This window comes from Lissotriton vulgaris, chromosome 2_1, assembly GCF_964263255.1.
Source record: "Lissotriton vulgaris chromosome 2_1, aLisVul1.2, whole genome shotgun sequence".
NCBI lineage: Eukaryota > Metazoa > Chordata > Amphibia > Caudata > Salamandridae > Lissotriton > Lissotriton vulgaris.
Window position 1 is genome coordinate 1650483537 of NC_141687.1, and position 19902 is coordinate 1650503438.

General features: G+C 43.3%; 1 protein-coding gene across 1 annotated transcript in view; it reads left to right on the forward strand.

The window, feature by feature from the left end:
* Positions 1–19902, forward strand: part of LOC147733017 (transcription elongation factor A protein 3-like) — a 292384-nt gene that overhangs the window by 140968 nt on the left and 131514 nt on the right. The window contains exons 6-7 of the mRNA XM_086957573.1: positions 458–538; positions 7173–7253. Coding sequence (XP_086813699.1) covers positions 458–538; positions 7173–7253 — 162 coding nt within the window. The remainder of the gene's footprint in view (positions 1–457; positions 539–7172; positions 7254–19902) is intronic.

The following is a 19902-nucleotide window of genomic DNA, read 5'->3' on the forward strand; positions in this document are numbered from 1 at the left end:
GTTACCATTGTACCCTATTTATATCCATACCTTTGAAACATTATGCCATCTCAAATTGTGGGAATCCGAAGCCTTTTATGCAAAATACATGTAATTTTACATTGTGTACCCGAACCTTCCCCCCGGTACTTGCATGTTGAATATTTCAGGTTCAATGACAACCACATCTTGTAATTCAACTTCCACATTAAAGATGTGAAACAAATGTATGCTATATCAAATATACCTGTTCAGGGAAGGCAAATATGAAGCTACTTACTGGTTTCAGAAGCAGTGTTCAAATCCTGGTTTTCTCAAGCAGCAATTAGTAACTGGTTCTTTGGTTGAAAGTGTTTTCTTTGTTGGCTTTACCAGTGGGTATGAGGATGTGGTAAATGACTGTGAAGTCATACGTTATACAAGGCATACTTCCATATTCCTAAATTCCAGTGTCTCGTGTTGTATTTTTCATTTACAGGAACCTTTCTATCACATCTCCAAAACACATCCCTCATGCTGCTGGACCACATACCCACCCAACAGACCCAAGGCGTGAGAGGTAACTTGGGAACATACCTGGTAGGCTGATCTTGAAATGAAATTAAGGCAACAGCTTTTTAATCATTGTATTTATAAAAACATGTTCATGTGTATGATCTGAGAGTGTCTCTTTGCCCATTTCTGTTTTCACAGGTATCGCTCCTGTCATAGAAAGAGCGTTAAGAGTGAGAGCTGCAGTATTATTGTTTGTTGATTTAGATCATGCCTCTATTTTACATTTGTACATAGATATTATGATTGCTGCTTTTTTTCATCTATCTCCATCTTTGAGAAAGGCCAGAACAATTGCAGATGTAGTTTTCATGCTCATCCTTACTTATTTCTTAGTTGTATTCCCTTATGAAGGCCTTATTAAGAGCAGTCTTTGATCAGGAAGCTGATAATATTTGTCTCACAGTCAATGGACAAAATATTGCCACGTTTGGAATACTTTGCATTTTTATGAAAATCAACTATTTTAAGACAAGCAGTTATATTTTAGACAATTTGTTTTAGATTTTCTTTCCATCTGCCAGAAAGCCTCTATTGAATCCCAAATGATTTAGAATGTGCATGCCTCATTTTGAGCTGCCAAACAGTCAGTTATCTTTGTTAGCATTGTCCTCTCACAAGAATATGTTGAGGCATCAATAATTACTCCATTCATTGCAGGATTGTGTTGATCTATAATTAAAATGATTTGCTTGCAATACATTTAGAATTCAAGATCTTTTATACCCTACTTCCATGCTCTTAATTGCGGACTTTGTAGTTGGTTTTGTATTGCTATAATTATGTTTCAAATTGTTATTTTCATCAGACTCAATGTAGATTTTGTTCAAAGGTTTCCACTTTTCACTCATTATAAGAGACTTGTAGAGTTAGTGTTCATGAGAGTAGGGTTGTCATATAGGATAAAAGAGAGTACTTTCCATTACTGTAACTTCATTGACAGTCCCTTTCCTCCCACATCCACATGACCACCTAGCTGGTGAGGGTTTAAAAAAAAATAGCTAATCTTAAATTCTGGGGTCAAAACACACGAAAATTGTATAATTTCAACGTCGTGGAAAATTTACTTTAGTAGTAATTTCTTATTCTAACACCTCCCCACGGTGCCCTTTAAACTACTTAGCACAAACGTGAAATCTTAACTGTGTTAAACCTTTTTGCATTCTCCATAAAGTGCTTTATCAATCTTAATTTAAATTCTGTCTTCTTACTGATATAAATACATTCATTCTTATTTTTATTTCACGAGATATTTGTCCAAGATGCAACTTGCCACGTGGACATATCATTTTAATATACTTCATTTGGAATGTCACATGTTGCACAATACTTGAGCTTTGTTATTTCTCCTGTTTTCCTATGTTTTATTTGTGAAACCTTAAGTGCAGTATTGTAATTATTAATGAATTAGAACGTTCTACAATTATGTGACATCATTCACTTCACTTAATTTAAACATGTGACCCAAATGATTTTTTTTTAGATATGGAAATGGTGTTAGAGAAAAATAGAAATATTTTTCTAAGTGGCTTCTCATGTAAAAAAGACTGACGGGAACCGTTTATATTTGGCAACAGGTTCCCATCCAAGACCGATAAGAACGTTTCCTGTGTGGCAGGTTACTTTGGGTGAACTACATTGTTCCAAACAGTGAAAAATACAAGAAATGTGAAAAGTGCATGGTGAACAAATTTCGTTTAAGAGGATATGTGGTAAGATAAAGAATAGAAAACATCACTTGGGAAGAAACTGCACAAAGGTCACTAGAAAAGGAACCAGACATGAGAAGGAAGATTATCACACCTTCCAGTCAATAATCTTGAAAGACTGGCATACCAAATGTAACATATTTAATGAAATGTCCTTGTGGCGAGTAAGTTATATCGAGGATAAACATCTTCAAAACCGTAGATAGGAAGAATGCATGCACATCTACAATAAGAACACAGGGGCATGTTAACAAGATGTGCGTTAAAAAACGCACATCGCACATTTCACTATCGCCGTCTATCGCCGGATTTTTTCGCCGTGTTAGCGCGCTATTATTAATGCGCAACACGTAGGTGATAGTAAATCCTGCGATAGTGAACATTAGCGTGTGAAAACAAGCATTGTTTTCACGTGCTAATGTGTGCCTTGATAATATGGGGGAGGTGGATTCAGCTTTATGATCCACACCCCCATGTTATCAATGCCTAACGCCTGGTCAGAGCAGGCGTTGGGAGACCTGCGATAAACGGGTTTATCGCAGGTCTTTTCCTCCCAACGCCTGCCTTGGTGATAGGGTGTTCCCACCTCCAAACACATTTTACATGTGGTTGGACGTGGGAACGCCCACTTTGCATGTCATTAGCGATGTTTCTCTCTGACATGCAAAGTGGGCTTTGGGCAGGCGTTGCAATGCCCTTGTTAATAGGGCGCTAGAAGTATCGCCGCTTTCTCGGCGAATTGTGCTGAGAAAGCGGCGATACTTCAGCTTGTTAATATGCCTCACAGATTTTCAAATCAAGTTTGCAAATTTGTTCAAAGATCAGTGAGGATAGGAGATTCAAATGAACAATTTCCACTACAGGAAGCTTGGTGGATAGAATATTTAAAAATATTAATTACACTTGAAATAAAAGGTTATGTGTTTATTGGGATAGAAGGAATGACATCATCGGTATGAGAAAAATTTAGAAGGTAATGTATTTAATCACGATCTTTGGAGGAACAGAATAACAACGAAGTGGGCCATTGTAGATAAAGAGAACTGGAAACAGATATAATACTTTTGTAGGATCTTGAGAGAAACAACGGGAAAGTTGCACTCAATGACAATGCAAGAAGACATGAATAAAAGTAGTTAGGTTATGTAAAAGAACTGTAAGAATTTCACAAGGTTGACATATTTAAAACTGATTTTGAGTTTATGTATAGAAGCAGTAGTAAAACAGCTTATAAAAATATGAATGTAAAAAAAAAAATATATATATATATATACCCCTGAAGAGGGGAACAGATAAATTCAGGTAAATCCTGGTAAACCCTGAATGCATCAACAAAATTAATATTAATGGAAGTTCACAAGAAATAATGAACTAGCCGTAAAATAATGATGAATACCTAACCAAAACTGTTAACCGTATTAATACATATTAATCGAATTGTAACTGCACTCTCCTTGAGAAATGAAACTTAAAATATGAGTCTCGTCATTTCCTTCTCTAATCACAGAAATGTGTCTAATGTGTGCAAGTGTGAGGTCTCTGTAACCTAAGACTGCAAGACTGGTACAACTTAAGTCAAACTACCTAGACATATAATTTGAACTGCCTGTGATACCATTCCCAATTTAGCCCCCAGAAAGGGAGACACCAGTTACTTTTTTCCATCCCTTACCTTCTTTCCACGTGCACACATAGGGATTGTGTCCCTAATCCTGTGTGTCTAGAGATTGATAGAGGTGGGTTTTCTTATGTCTACCATAAGCCTTTTGTCCTGCACTCAGATATAAGACTCAGGCAGGGTGTGAAGCCAACGTCCTAGTAGTTTTGTTATACAATATGGTGTGGTTCTAGCTTAGTTGCACATTGCTGTGCATTCCTGCACTTCAGGATCTATTAGTTCCTTATGCTAGTTCTTAGAATATTCGTACAGTAGGCTTAGTCGAGAGATGACTTGTTTTTGTCTTTTGATATTTCAAATGGTCTTTCAAATGTGCCTCACAGAATATGTCAGCTACCAGATATTTTTCTTTATTGCTATAGAACTTCGTATATGTGTACCTAAAATTCTATAAAAAAAAGAATGGTTTAAAAACATATTATCAGTGGAAAAGCAAATGTAAGATCATCACACAGATAGATTTAATAAGGTACCTAGTACAGAGAAGATGTCTTATGAAAATCCGGATGGAAGATGTGTGTCAGAAATCAGGCGTTTTAGATCTTTTGAAAGTTTGTGTAGGGAATTAGAAATCGGGAGTTCAAGCAGAAGGATTTTCTATGTTTTTGGAATGCTGTCTAAGGAAGCCATGGCTATTGTGTGATATATATTAAATCCTGGGTATTCCTAGTGACACACTTGAAATGTAGAGAGCCTAGAGTAAAAGCTTGGATTAGGTCCCAGGCCTTCCTGTTTCAAAGGGACTGTGTTAAAGTTTGGAGAAACAATAATTACGGCTGAGTTTGAATGTGACATCTAGGCGTTGTCGTCAGATTTTAGCATTCATGCCTTTGTGGTGGAAGGGTTGAGAGAGATGATGTCTTATGTGGTATAAGCTCAATTTTTCTGAATCACTTGTTTCATGCGTATCTTTCTTCTGCAGGACCACCTCTATCACATCACCCAAACCTTTCTCTCCTGTCACAGCTTCAAAATCCGCTCTACATGACCCAAGGCTAGGCATGGGCGGAAAATCCGTTCCGCTCGCGGATTTTGCGGATTTTCGGGAAATCCGCAATCCGCGAGATTTGCGAATTTCCTGAAAAATCCGCAAATCCGCGAGCAGCGGATTTTGCTCGCACTGCTCGCACTGTTCGCGTGAGTTCGCACCCCGCGAATAAGTGCGAAATTGCAGAAATACGATTTTAGCAAAACTGAAAGTAACTACTTACCAGGTTCAAAAGTTCAGGCTCATCATTAGTAGCCATTTCCTGTAGTGCTTCCTGAGGGGCCCCTCCAGAGTTCAGTTGCCAGTTGCAACTATTATGTGACCCTGCTCTGAACCTCAGAATAGTTACACATATGCCACAAAGGTCCTGAATTACAGCTAAGGGAGACAAGCAGGAGCCAGGCTGGAAGTTAAAATCCATTAATCAGCCCCTAATTCATTATTGTCAGTTGGGGCAGGGCAGGTGTTGTAACTAATTTTGCAACAATGAAAGCACTTAGCAAGTGCAAAAGATCACTAATCAGGGCGCACTAAGGAAGCAGGTGCCAGCTAAAAAAATATTCTGTGACACATTAATCAGCCCCAAATTAATTCAGGTCACTTGAGGCAGGGAAGGTGTGCTTTGCTTTGCCAAAAATAATGTACACTGGACAACCAGAGGGTGTGGTGATGAAACAGAGGGTGGCATGGGTGGGCCAGAGGGTGGCATGAGTAGTCAGAGAGTGGCAGTGGTGACAGAGAGTGGCAGTGATGAAGAAGAGTGTCCCAAACAGGTTGGACACGTAGAAACAACAAGTTCGCAAAACTTGCAACCCGACAGGTAAGTTCGCAAATTGCGAAATTGTAAAAACCCTCGCGAACTGGCAGAAACACGGGCGAACACAAAAAAAAAAAAAATCCGCAAATTCGCGGGAATTCGCGGATTTTGCGGATTGCGAGTTTGCAAATCCGCAAATTCGCGGATTGCCAATCCGCAAAATCCGCTCATGCCTACCCAAGGCTCGACAGGTAAACCAGGAATGATCTATATTAAGTTTACCTTATTCCATGCTGCTTTTGCCTAAGTTCTGCTACAATCTCTGTTTTGTCTTTGACACTTGTGGAATCCGGAGCCAGTGGTCTACCCCAAGGGTTTGCTCCCTTGTTGGAGCAAGCACTTGGGTATTCCACCATTTCATCTGTTCTTCGGCATTGAAATTCAGCATCACCTTATAAGTTTAGGCTTGCTAGTGAGCTTTAACGAAAGCAAAGCACCGTGATGTCAGCATAGTACCTCATCACAAATGGAACTGTACTAACTTTTGTAATTGAGAAGAACTTATCTAATTGAAGATACATTGATTAATATTTACTGCTAAAATGAATTCATCTGTTTTTATATTTGTTTTGTTTCGTTTTCATAACCTAGAAATGTGTGTAATATTTCAATAAGAATATATTTCTTGGAAATAAAGTACTTCTGATCTGATCTGATCTACTGCTAGAATGAAGACTCACTAAAGAAATAAAAATACAAAGAACTGCCTCAGCCACAATGCAAAGGGGCTTTACTGAAGGCACTCTCCTGTGATGAGTTATTTGCTACTTTGTGTATGTATACAGCAGCAGCCTTTGTTGATAGGGTTGCATTGTAAGTGGGTGAAATCTTCTACTCTATTCTTCTCAGCAAGCTCTACCTGGCTTCGGTAGGGGAATGTGGATATGTCCCAAAGCACTTCCTCAAATAGTTGCCTACACATTTCTCATCACTTGTCCGAACGGCATTCCCTCCTGTTAATCTTTCCCACTACAATGTCCCCTTCCAAGTACATGTTTCCTCTTTTAAAGCAGGGAGGTGATAGTACAGCAGCTTTTAGTCCTGACTTGTGGCTGTGTCCAGCAAAGCACTTGCAATTGATAATGGAAGTTCAATTCAGTAACTTTTTTTATGGGACCTACGCACAGGAAGGGGCTATCTTGGGGTTAAGCATTAAAACTTTTGTAAAATCTCTTTTGGAAATGCTTAAAATATACATTGAATGTCATACACTGAGTCCAATTTGCAAGTTTTCCATTCCACCACGGTTGACATTTCATCACAGTCCTTCATATTTTGGCCATTGAATCCCAAATAAAGGTATCTTAAAAGGAGCCTTAAACTAGTTCACATCTCCTGTCAGGATTTGAAGAGGTCAGGAGTTACATGTAATTAGGATATTACATTTTTATGCAATGTTGCTTCATGTTTCTGAATCCTTCTATCTGATGCTACGTCTTCTTTACTCAGGAAGCCATCTGTTGCATCCGCAAAGCCTGTCCAAGAACCTGCTCCACCAAAGGCGTTTCCATCAGACCACAAGTTGGAGAGGTAAGCCAGAATCTATTCTTTTGTGTAGTTCAGCTTGCAATGAGGGGGGAGCTTTACTACGCTGGACCTCATTCATACTATTAGTTTAATACAACATAAAATATCACAATGTGTTTATATTACCACTGATGGGAGGCATGTATAAACTACTGTGTTTACGTACATCGCACAGACCGTGATGATGAAGGCAGTGAATCAAGCGGATTGAGTGCTTGTGATCGTGTGGGTGTGGCGGACCGAAATAACAGGCGTGGAGGCCGTATATAGTGGGCAATGTCTTTTTATTATATGGTACAACAGTGCATCCGGGCAAGGTGGAAGGAATGGGTGTTTAGGTCTTCTCCGGGGAAAGTGGAAGGAATAGGTGTTCGGTTCTTCTCCTGATGGTACACCGGGATGTCTGGTCTCGGGGAGGGCTGCTCCGGATGGCGTCCTCGGAGGTTATAGGGAGGAGAGAAACAAAAAGGGACTTTAATCCAGCTGGACTTATACAAGCGAGTACCGAAACCGACACCAGGGGGTGTGTGGAAATTAAAGAGACCGTGAGGAAGGGAGGGGTTTGGGTAAGATAAGGGAGGTTAAGAGCTTAAAGACGGGGGGGTGTTTAGGTGAGGGTCTGTGCGCGGGTATTTACACTAGTGATCAAGTGAAAGCTCCAGCGATGCCATACAGACTCTATATACAGTGCACTTACGATCCCAGGGTGATATTGTCTATATACACTGCACTTAAGGTGCTAGAGAACTTGTTATCGAGATTCTGGTACTCACATGCCCCGCCGCAACTCTTCCGTGAGTTGCGGCCGCTCCCCAGCAACCTCCTGCGGACTCCACCAGTCCTCACTCCACACGTCCTCCTCCTCGTCCTGGATCGCCGTCTCTAGTGCCGTGCTCGTATGAGCCTCCTGCCACGAGTTTGCCGCGTTGCACACCTCTCTCCCTTCGGCACCGTCTTTTCCGGTTTCAGGCTTCGGGAATAGGGTGGGCCTTCCGGGGTCACAAGAATGTACTTCTGACCCTGCTCCGGTTTTGATTGGCTCCTGGAACGAAGGACAGAGGGGTGGAGTCCAGGTTGTCAGGGACGCTTCAGGGTCGGGTTCCGAGAAAGGGGATCGTCCCGGATGATGCTGTGCCGGAGAGGTAGGGGAGGTCGCCGTATCACAGTGCTACACCTGTTTTACCACATTTAGTCTCAGGCGGCTCCTCCGTTTGAGTGAAGAAGCATCGCTCCACTAACCAAAATGCCCCAGAGATGAAAAATAAAATGGTAAGAAAGTTAATATATTACCATTTTCTCCCAAAACAAGTTTCAGGGTGGGCCGGGTCTTGATGCGTGGTAGCAGCGGGAGGGTGGACTGCCTGTGCACTTTCTAAAGTGCTCATGTCCTTTTGGCGGGCGGTCTTGTGACGGCCAGCCACACGTGCACACTTTGAAATCTTTAACCCAGCTGTCTTAAGACAGCTGGGTTAGAGCAAGTGCAGGGCTCTAGCGTCATTGGGAGCAGTGAGAGAGGCCACTTTCTCTAATCCTGGCACTGCTCTCATGCAGCATGAGAGCAGTGCCAGGCTTAGGGAGTTGTTGAGGGTCCTGCGCTGGAGTAGAAGATGAAAAGCGGACCGGAGCGCGGAGGACATTCGTCCAGGTAAAGGTGTTTTTTTTCTTTATTTATTGTGTCCCCTACCGTTTGCCCACTCCACCACTCTCTAATGCTGACAGCCGTGACTGCATTTTGCTTGTCAAATCACTCTACTACCTCAGGTCTATAAGTGGGCACATAGGTGTGTCTGATGAGTGCGCAAATTACTCAAAAAAAAATGTGCTAAAAATTTAAGCAATAAGGGGGATTACCCCTTAAGGACTAGAACCCTCACTCACCCGAAGGTGACATGCGTCATCATATGGGTTCCTCCTCCCAGCAGGAAATCCAAGTCCTGCTGAGGGCTACAACTCCCTCGCAATGAGGAAGGAGCTCACAGATGTTTTCAATAGATGTTCACTAGTGTGACTAGGATGCTAAAATCCCATATGTGAAGTTTTTGGTGTAGTGAGGGTGCAGCGCAAAGAATAATAAAGAAATAGTGTGATTTAAAACTGACTAGGAAGATGCACAAATTATTCTATGTTTATTAGGTTGCTCTCACTGGCAGGATTAAAAAGCAGTGCGAAGAGCAGTATTGATTTAAAACTACTCATATAATCAGGTCAACATGTTTCAGCCTATTGATCATTACTATGTATCAGTGGCTTTTAAGCATGGGCGAATTTTGCGAATCTGGCGTTCGCAAATTTGCGTATTTGCGAACTCGCAATCCGCAAAATCCGCGAATTCTCGCGAATTTGCGGATTTTTTTTGTGTGTTCGCAAGGGTTTCTGCCAGTTCGTGAGGGTTTTGTACCAGTTCGCAATTGCGAACTTACTTGTCGGCTCGCAACGGTCGCGACTATGTAGTTTCTACGTCTGGTTCATTAATCAGGTTCCCAGCACCCTCTGTTTCACCACTGCCACCCTCTGTTTCACCCATGCCACCCTCTGGTACATCAATGCCACCCTCTGGTTCATCATTACTGTAGATTATGGGGGGGAATGCAAGCACACCTGCCCTGCTTCAACTGACATGAATTAATTTGGGGTTGATTTATTAATGTGTCACTGTTTTAAAATTCCAGTCCGGCACCTGCTTCCTTATCTGTAATTTGCTTTCTGTTGCAGTGCAAATTTTTTTTCCAGGACCTTTGTGGCCTACTTGTAGCTATTCTATGAGCCTGCTGTGAGGGTCAGAGCAGGGTCATACAATTGTTGCAACTAGCAACTGAACTCTGGAGGGGCCCCAGTCAGGAAGCACTACAGGGAATGGTTACTATTACTAATGATGAGTTTGAACTTTTGCACCTGCTGAGTGCTTTCAGTTTGCAAAATTCGTTTTTCTGCAGAACAGCAACTGTAATGCCCCAAACAAACATAGGCAACTGAACTCTGGAGGGGGCCCTCAGGAAGTACTACAGGGAATGGTTCCTAATGATGAGTGAACTTTTGCACCTGCTGAGTGCTTTCTGCAGAACAGCAACTGTAATGCCCCAAACAAACTTACTTATGAAAGTTGATTTCTAATCCAAAAGTGACCCAAAGAGAGTCAAAAGGCCTCAAATCCAAAAAAGTGCAGGCAAATGTCAACCTGAGGAGTTATTCTGATAAAAATCATCATTTTCAGAAGGTCTATGCTGCTTGCTAGTGGAATTCTTGTGCAGAATTACAAATTTTGTAATTTCGCGAGTGCGAGATTGTTGCTGCCCACCGCACCTACATGTTCGCAATTGCGAACTCTCGCGATGCGTCGCCAAACTCCCGCGGGATCCCGCAGCAAGATCCAAAATGGCGCAGCACTCACAAAATATCGAGAAAAACAACTCGGCAAACGCTGAATGACGGTAAGTGAACGCCGCACGCCGCAAAATTGTATCACCAAGAAAAAAAAATCCGCTGCGTGCGAATTTTCGGTAAATTCGCGAGCGTTCGCGGATTGCGAATTTACCGAAAATCCGCAAAATCCGCGACCGGAACGGATTTTCCGCCCATGCTTAGTGGCTTTCTTCAGGACCAAGATGATGTTGATTGATGCTGCTGCTATTAACTGTGTAAGTGAAAAAGAATAAGAAAGATAATACAGCACCAGTAATGCTGCAAAGTACTTTCAGGATTTACTGGAAATATCTGTGAAAAAAATGAGAGAAAGAGAACAAACAGTACACACTGTCAATATTTAGTGCCTTACTGCTGACATATTAAAATTAATCCTATTGTCAAAAAGCCATGCATTTCATATTACATGTCGTTCAACTTACCCTCATTAGTAGGATAGTGTACCTCGCCTTTACCTGGCAACAGCTCAGGGAAACGGGCCCCGATCTGTGGGAAACAAAATTCTATGTCATACCGCTCCAACACTTGAAATGAAATTAAATGAAATGAAAGAGTATTTATATAGCGCCTGACTACCCGGAGGCCTCGTAGCGCTTATAAAAAGATAGCGAGCACAACGGATTCACCACTTAAAAAGACAGTCCAAACAGGTGCGTTTTCAGAAGCTTACGGAAAAACGACAAACTGTGATTCTCTCGCATAGCTAGAGGAAGAGAGTTCCACAATTTAGCCACAGTGTATGAAAAGGAAAGTCCTCCCCATCTGGCCTTCCTTATTTTCTTAATAGTGGCCAGATGTAGGGCACTAGACCGTAAGGGTCTGGGCGGCAGATAGGGTGTTAGCAATGACTGAAGGATGACAGGGCCGGTTTTCCACATGGCTCTATGAGCCGTGCACATGGCCTTAAATTGTATCCTGGCAGCTATGGGTAGCCAGTGGAGCTGTCGGAGAGCTGGCCGTGCTGATTGTCGCCTTGGGACCTGCAGGAGCATTCTTGCTGCACTGTTCTGAACCACCTGCAATTTGTTTATTGTGGCCAGTGGGGCTCCCAAGTACAAAACATGTCCACAGTCCAGCCGGGACAATATAAGGGCCTGGATCATTATTCTTCTCGCTTCAAAGGGGAGAAGCGGAATGATTTTCTGGAGCATTCTTAGCAGCCCATAGCAGGTTGATGAGAGGGTGGTGGCCTGGTGTCCGAAATTCAGGGAGCTGTAAAGCCAGACGCCTAGGCTCTTATTGTGAGGCTTTGGAGATGGAACCGGGCCTAAACATGAAGGCCACGTGGGAACTAAGATGGAAAGGGAAGAGTTACCCAATAACATGATCTCCTTCTTGTCTCCATTAAGACGGAGATAGGAACACTCCATCCACTTGGCTAATGCTTCAAGGCAGGGGGCCAGCGTGCACGACGATCCCTTGTCGTGGCAGAGAGATACCACTAACTGGGTGTCGTCTGCATAGCTGACGATCTTAATGCCAAAAGGAAGGATGATCCTCACCAGTGGCCTCATGTACACTTCAAAGAGAGTCTGGCTTTTTGCCGAGCCCTGTGGCACCCCGCATTCCAGAGACAAACTAAGAGAGGCCACATTCCCCCCAAAGACCTGGAAGCGGCGGTTATTGAGGAAGGAAGAGAGCCATGCTAGGGCAGCGCCCGTCACCCCGACACTCTTGATCGGTCGGTCAAGATGGTATGATTAACCGTGTCGAGCGCTGCACTTAGATCTAAAAGAATGATGGCAGCTCCTCCCCCCTCCCCCATCCACCAGCTTCCTTGCCTCTTCTGTTACCATCAGCAGAGCGGTTTCCGGCTCCTGACGAGGACGAAAGCTGGTCTGCGTGGCATCCAGCAAACTGTTGGATTCTAGATGGTCAACCAATATGTTGTTAATATGTTTCTCCAGCAGTTTGCTCAGCCAGGGCAGCAGTGAAATTGGGTGGTAATTGGAGAGGTTGGCCTGATCCAAGCTGGGCTTTTTCAGTAGCGCTTTAACCATTGCACACTTGCACATAGGGGGGACCGTGTTGGTTGATATGAAAGAATTAAAATTTTCTAAGATGGTTGGCCGCACTGAGTCAATAACCGCCCTGAGATATCGGGGCGGTGCAGGGTCCAGCGGAGAACCAGACGATACTCTGCTCATGACCTGGTCTAACATCTCTGCATCCAGAGGGTGAAATTGATCCAACACCGGGATTGATCCAAGGCCATAGCCTCATGTTCCTCTGGCAGAAGCTGATTAGAGGGGAAAGTGGTGTAGATAGCTTGGATCTTTTCTTGGAAGAACGCAGCTAGTTGGTTACATCTAGCCAGAGCCCCCTCTTTTGGGGGAGGAATCTGAGGTGGACTAATCAGAGACTTAGCTATTCGAAAAATCTCCTTTGGAGAATTAGCGGCTATGCTAATTTTGGTCTCATAAAAATGGACCTGAGCAGTTTTAATCTCTGCTTTATATGTCCTGATGGCCTTCCTATAAGTGTCCTTTGAAAGCTGTGTGGGCTCCTGTCTCCAAGCCCTTTCCCATCTCCGACAAGATTGTTTTAGGACCCTTAATTGGGAATCAAACCAGGGGGTTGCATTTTACTGATTTGTTTTTGAACAATGACTTTGGGGAGAGTTCTGTCTAGGGTGTCTTGAATCCAGTTATTAAAATTATGGTTTGCCTCCTCAGTGTTGGTGCCTTTTGGGGGCTTTGAGGCCTCTAGGACCAATTTCCATTCCATTATAGGCAACCTGCACCATTTCCTGTCCCAGCCTACCACAGGATGTTGAATGCCTGGGGCAATTCTAGTAATCCAGAATAAGGGAATTAGAAGATGGTCCGACCAGGGGAGAGGAATCGGATCCCCGGAGCGGAGGTTATCCAGGTTGCTGAACACTAGGTCCAAAAGATGGCCTTTATTATGCGTATGGAGAAGACACTTTTGCTCCAGGCCCAGGGCCTGCAGGCCAGATAGCAGATCATTCACTGTGGGATTTAGCTGGTCCTCTAGATGTATATCTAGAGGTGTGATTGTTAAAACAATGCTCTAATGTGTTCATTCCTTAATGGTATGGTCTCCCCTCTGAAGCTGGTGATCTCGGTACAACTATCTGGTTTGTTATAAAACCTATTTGAAAAAAATCAGTAATTTTTCGCTTTTGTATCTTAATCTAAATCCAGCTATTTCCCACAAAATACTAAGAACTATGGATTTCTAGATGGTCTTGCCGAGAAAAGGAGGACCCCCAAGCAATTAAGGCTGTACTCTTGTTAATATGCCCTATATTGTCATTGTAATTCCTAGGCTGTGCTAGTCTTAGTTTAGACTAATGGTCCCACTATTACTATTTTTATTTTTATATATAGCAAAGGAGACCAGTCTAGTCACAATGCAATCAGATTCTGATGCTAACCAGTCAACATCAGCAAGGCCCAAAACCCTCTCTTTGCAGTAGTTATACACAGGAAGGGAAATAGTTCCCTTGAAAAGATTATTGATGAACCAGAGATAGGTACACCAACTACAGGGAATATCCATGTTAGCATACTGGCAACATTCTCTAGAGAGACCCTACATCCCCATACCTGTCCGTCGGTACCCCGTAACGGTACTGAGCTGCCCCCGGAGGTACCAGACGGACAGGTAGGCTTGCCTTAAATAGGGGGCTTAATTATGCCAGATTCTCATCAGGTGCGAGTAAATGGTAGTTCTTGCACCGCCTGTAGGACCCGCTGAAAAATCGCTTTGCGCGTGTGCCGCGCAGGACTAAGCTGGTCTCTAAACTCTACTTTGTCTTCGCTGCGCATGCACGGTGGTACTGCACTACCCAGTGGTGCCGCATGTATTATGTACTGTACTGCGCATGTGCGGTGTTTCACCATTCTCGGATGTTGCCATGTCGTTATAAGTCTAGTGTTCATCTTCTGGCATTGCGTGTAAACTACACCGCACATGTGCGGAACTGTCTTGTTCCCTTGATGTTGCCGCGTATCGGCTTATGTCTCCAAATAGGACCCGCAGATCCTATAAGATGCTCATGACAAGAAACCTACAAACAGTACCCCTGTGTTTCACCCTCTTAGTTAGGAAAAAGACTTATTTTTACAGCATTTTCGCTAATTGTGTTACTATCGCGCATGCTGGGAAAAGGGGGCATTGGTCAATATTGTTTAAAAACCATGTGTCCTTATTATCATGTGCATATCTACAATACTTCATGCCGTCCCAGAGTATCTATATCAAACTGTGTTTCATTATTTCCAGTTAAGGAAATGTGAATATGATACAGGTAGAGGATGATATGAATTTTAATAAAGGAGCAACAATGGTCACATATACCTAACGCTACATGTCACCCTAATGTTTAGATAAAAGAGTAAGCTCAAGGAACCCAAAGCTAGCCTCTCTCAGCATACAATCTTTTGTATATTAAATATTGTGCAAGTCAAACCAAAATATGGCACACTGCCAGTTCACACAAGATGTCCAGTAGGAGGTGTGTATTTCTCCAGCGCACAGTGTCTAGTCTTGTTAATGGTACATCTAGAGATTGCCAACGACCAATCATATCACATGTGGGCTAATGTTTTGACACTGCAGGGATACTTGGGGATCTCTCTCCTAGTATTAACATGTCAAACAGAACCACTGGCTCAAGATATCTTCCGGTCCCTCAATGTAGAGACAGCCAAGGTATATCATCGTTCAACCTGTTAATGTCGCTTTTAAGCCTGAACACCTAGCGCTGCTCCCGAATGAATAACATTTTTGAAATATCTGTGATGTGTGATGGTATCCATGGTTGTTCTAACACCACCCACAGTAAATCCGTGTCTGCATGTTGTTTGTCAATAAAGTGATTTGTCACTTTTTTAGCTCTCTTTTTGCACTGAATTGTACTCTTATGTTCAGAGATTCTTGTTTTAATTTTACATGATGTCATCCCGACATAGCGGAGCTTACACGGGCACCAAATCAAATAAATGAGTTTGTCACTGTTACAATTCATGTGTTTCGAGAGTGCCCATGGTCTCTCTGTACCTATGCCGATTTCAGTTGTTCTTTCAGTTTGGGGACACACCGCACACAGTCCACATGGGAAATGTCCCTTCACAGGAGGTAAATCCCATAAGGTTGTGGGCCCATCATTTTTCTTCCTTTCTCTAGGGCACGTGTGGACCAAGGTATCTCTGATATTGGTGCTTCTTTTGTAAGCAACCATGGGGAGTGGAAGTTTTTCTTTTCCTGAATTAAGTATCTCCCAGTGGCGATTGATACTTTTCTTAATCAAATTGGAGTAACCTGAAAATGTATTGACAAAGGTCAATCTGGAATTCTTCTCTTTAGGTGCCTGTATTTCATTCAAAGCTTCCCAGTTATTATTTGCTGCTCTTTTGCGAGATTTACGTATAGTTTTTTTTGGGTAACTTTTTACCTTCAAATCGGTTGTCAGCATTTTCGCATGTTCATTGTATTTCTCCAATGTAGAGCAATTATGCCGAATTCTGAGAAATTGCCCGAAGGGCAAATTTTCCCGAAGAGTTTTGGGGTGGTAGCTCTGGTACGGTAGTAAATGTAAATGTATTTGAGCTTGTAAAGCGCACTGCTACCCGTCCATAGGTCTCCTGGCGCTGTATAACTCTGGGGAACCCGTCCTGGCTTTCCCTGTGGGATGGTCCCTGCTGGGAGTCCCCAAGATGGAGCCAGGCATCCCCGGAATTGATGGGGCCGTTGTGGAGATGAGACAAGCTAATGCCCAGAGTTGCCGAGTGGAACCCCTGATTAGAGTAAGCACCGAAGCGAGAATTATTGAGTCCGCTGACCAAGGTCCACGACCCTGCCGCGTCGGGAATTGAACCCTGGTCCCGGGCCAACTTCTGCTCTCGGGTCTGCCGCCTCTAACCAGTGAGCCACACTACTCCACTAGTAAGGAATTACAGGCCAACGGCTTTTTGTACAGTTCAGTAGCAAGACCGTCATGCTCCAGGAAGATGCTGAGAGTAATTTGCACACTCATCACACACACCTATGTGCCCACATATAGAACTGAGGTAGTAGAGTGATTTGATTTAGTATATGGAGAAGTTTTCCTCACTAGTCTTTAAACCAATTCCCTAGGACCCTACCCCATCCTTTTGTTGTTAGAGTGCATTTAGCTTGTACCTTAACAGTGAGTGGTTATCTATAATGATATTCACTATAGTGGTCCTACATGTGAATAATGGCAGTGCCCAAGGACTCTTGCCACAAACAATATCAGTGCTGGCTGATGGTGACAGTCTATAGGTCCATTATCACATGCCTAAAAAGCCACTCCTAAAACCATGTGGAGCAGTGGTAGTGATAGTAATATCCGCAGCAGTTGACTTCTTGAGATATGCCATTTGACTCCTCTTTATAATTTCTCAATGCTTCAAGTGTTGATTTTGGATGTATTTGTTATGTGTTTTTTCTAGCTGTTTTTGGTATTGTCGAATGTTAGAATGGAATCCCCACCCCCTGCATGGTGTACAGATGTGTTCCTCTGCCCTGAGTGCCTGACTGCATCTATCTGGTATCCTGATTTTGAGTTTGACCCTAGTGTCTTGGAAATCTAGCATGTGCACAGAGCTTAGGGTTGTATGATTACAGGAGCAGGTCCTGTGACATTGAGGGGCCCACCAAGTGTGCACTCATTACAGTGTCAGTGGATTAAAGTCCCAATCATGGGTTTAGCACATAGAACAGTGGTGGGCAATGTTCCCTCTAATTTATTTTTCTCTGTATGCGGCAGTGTAGGGTCTCTGTGCGCTGTAGCCATGTCTATGTGCACCAGGAACCAGACTGCTTGTGCATGCAGCGCCAAATATCACTCCAAACTTTTGCTTAGAAAAGTGAAAAGACAATGCATTTCCATACATACAGTGCCACGTATGGGTCTTAAGACAGGATTGCAATTTGGATACGCACGCCATGACATGAAATGGTTACACAGGCAAGTACGCTTCGGGTTTAGAAAAGCACAAGACTCCAACGGTGGTACCATCATAAGATTTTACTAAAGATTCTCAACTGGAGCACTGTTCATTTGGGGTGGGGAAATGTTGGGAGCCTATACAAGATCACATATACACAATAAGTTACACACTTACATAACATATTTACAGTTTGATGGGCCAGCTACTGAGTAATGTCGGACTATACCGTCAAAGATAGTGTATGAAATGCAATTAACTTGAATACTTTCACAAAGGCCCCCAATCAACCCTGCAGTCACGCTCCATTAAGAAAAGAAATGCATCAAGTCCAAAAGCACAACATGTTTTAAACATTGTGCTTTTGGACTTGATGCCGGTGGCAACTGGCATGCTTCTTGTTATATTATATATCTGTATGCAGAGAGAGAAAGAAGCAGCAATATGCAACCAATGACAAAGCCAATAGTCCTGGCTTGTTGTAGGTGTAATGTTATTTGTACTATATATCTGGGTGCAGTGACAGAAGCAGCAAAATACCAGTCAGGCAGCACAGTATGCTTCTAAGCACAGATTGTCAGTTTGTGTTTTTAAGCCACACCCTTAAGTACATCGGTCACACCCCTTTAGGAGACCCCCTAGTTTTTTCATCTCACTTAAAGCCCTGTCTATAAGATTTGTGGACAGTTACTGTAAATATAAAAGAGCATATCTAGAAGTTCTAACTTTATGGGATTGGCAAAAATGTAATAAAAATGTTTCCTATGTTCTTTGTACTGCATCTATCTTTGAGGAATACACCGCCATCCTGCAAAGGCGCTTTATCTTTTATCTTATCAGGCTATCAAAAATAGCATGAATGGCCCCTCTAGGCCCACAATGAAATAGGTCACAATTCTAGTGAAAGTTTCTTTGAGATTCCTGTATTGTTTTTCAACATATCCTCTCTGAGAGCTTCCTTTCACCATCCCCATCCACCTACCACTTGTGCCTTGAATTAGTAATTGGTACAAAAGGGGGTGGTGATGGACGGAGCATCTGAATCAATCAAACACTCACACCCAGTCAAAAGATCTGGGTTTAATCCATCACTGTTCTTTAGCCCACTCTGCCACCCCAGTTCAGACATGGCTATCTGCAAATCAGTCTGACCCTGTGGGGGAACATCCTTTACAACGCGGATTTTACTCCGCAATGCTTTCACAACGCGTCCGTTACAACGCAAGTCGTAACCACAACTTGCGCTGGAGGGCGCTAGAGGATTAAGAATAGTGTATTTACTATTCCAACACCTTCCCTAGTGTCCACAGGGACTGGTGTTAGAATAGTAAATTATACTATTCACAATCTGCGCCCCCAACGCAAGTCGTGGTAATGAATTGCGTTGTAAGGGATGCGTTGTGAAAGCACGCGTTGTTATAGTACGCGTCGTAACATCGTACATCCGACCCTGTGCCTCATGGGAACAGTCCAGCCCGAACTGCCAAGCCATGTCTTCCCTGGACGGAAACAAGCTTCCGAGGACCGGTTTCTGGCATTCCAGCCGTCTTCAGCCCAGCTTTTGCTTGAATCCAGTGGCAAAGTGAGCAAGGGACTCACGTCTGAGCATACCCTGCCACACTTATGGCGCCAAAAGCGGTACAAAAGGGGGTGGTGATGGACGGAGCATCTGAATCAATCAAACACTCACACCCAGTCAAAAGATCTGGGTTTATTACATCACCGTTCTTTAGCCCACTCTGCCACCCCAGTTCAGACATGGCTATATGCAAATCAGTCAGACCCTGTGCCTCATGGGAACAGTCCAGCCCGAACTGCCAAGCCATGTCTTCCCTGGACCGGAAACAAGCTTCCGAGGACCGGAGCATCTGAATCAATCAAACACTCACACCCAGGGAAGACATGGCTTGGCAGTTCGGGCTGGACTGTTCCCATGAGGCACAGGTTCAGACTGATTTGCATATAACCATGTCTGAACTGGGGTGGCAGATTGGGCTAAATAATCGTGATGGATTAAACCCAGATCTTTTGACTGGGTGTGAGTGTTTGATTGATTCAGATGCTCCGTCCATCACCACCCCCTTTTGTATTGAATTAGTAATCAGCAGTATTTGTCCAACAGGCCCCTTCTTGTCCTTTGCCATGGATCCCTTTGCAAGGTGAGAATCGGCACAGCGGAGGCAGGTTGTTTTGTATTGGCTTCTGGCCCTGACACAGATCAGTAACTGCAACTTACAGATGTTCAGTGACATGATATTACGAGTTTGCGTGAGAAGGTTATTGGGGCTGAA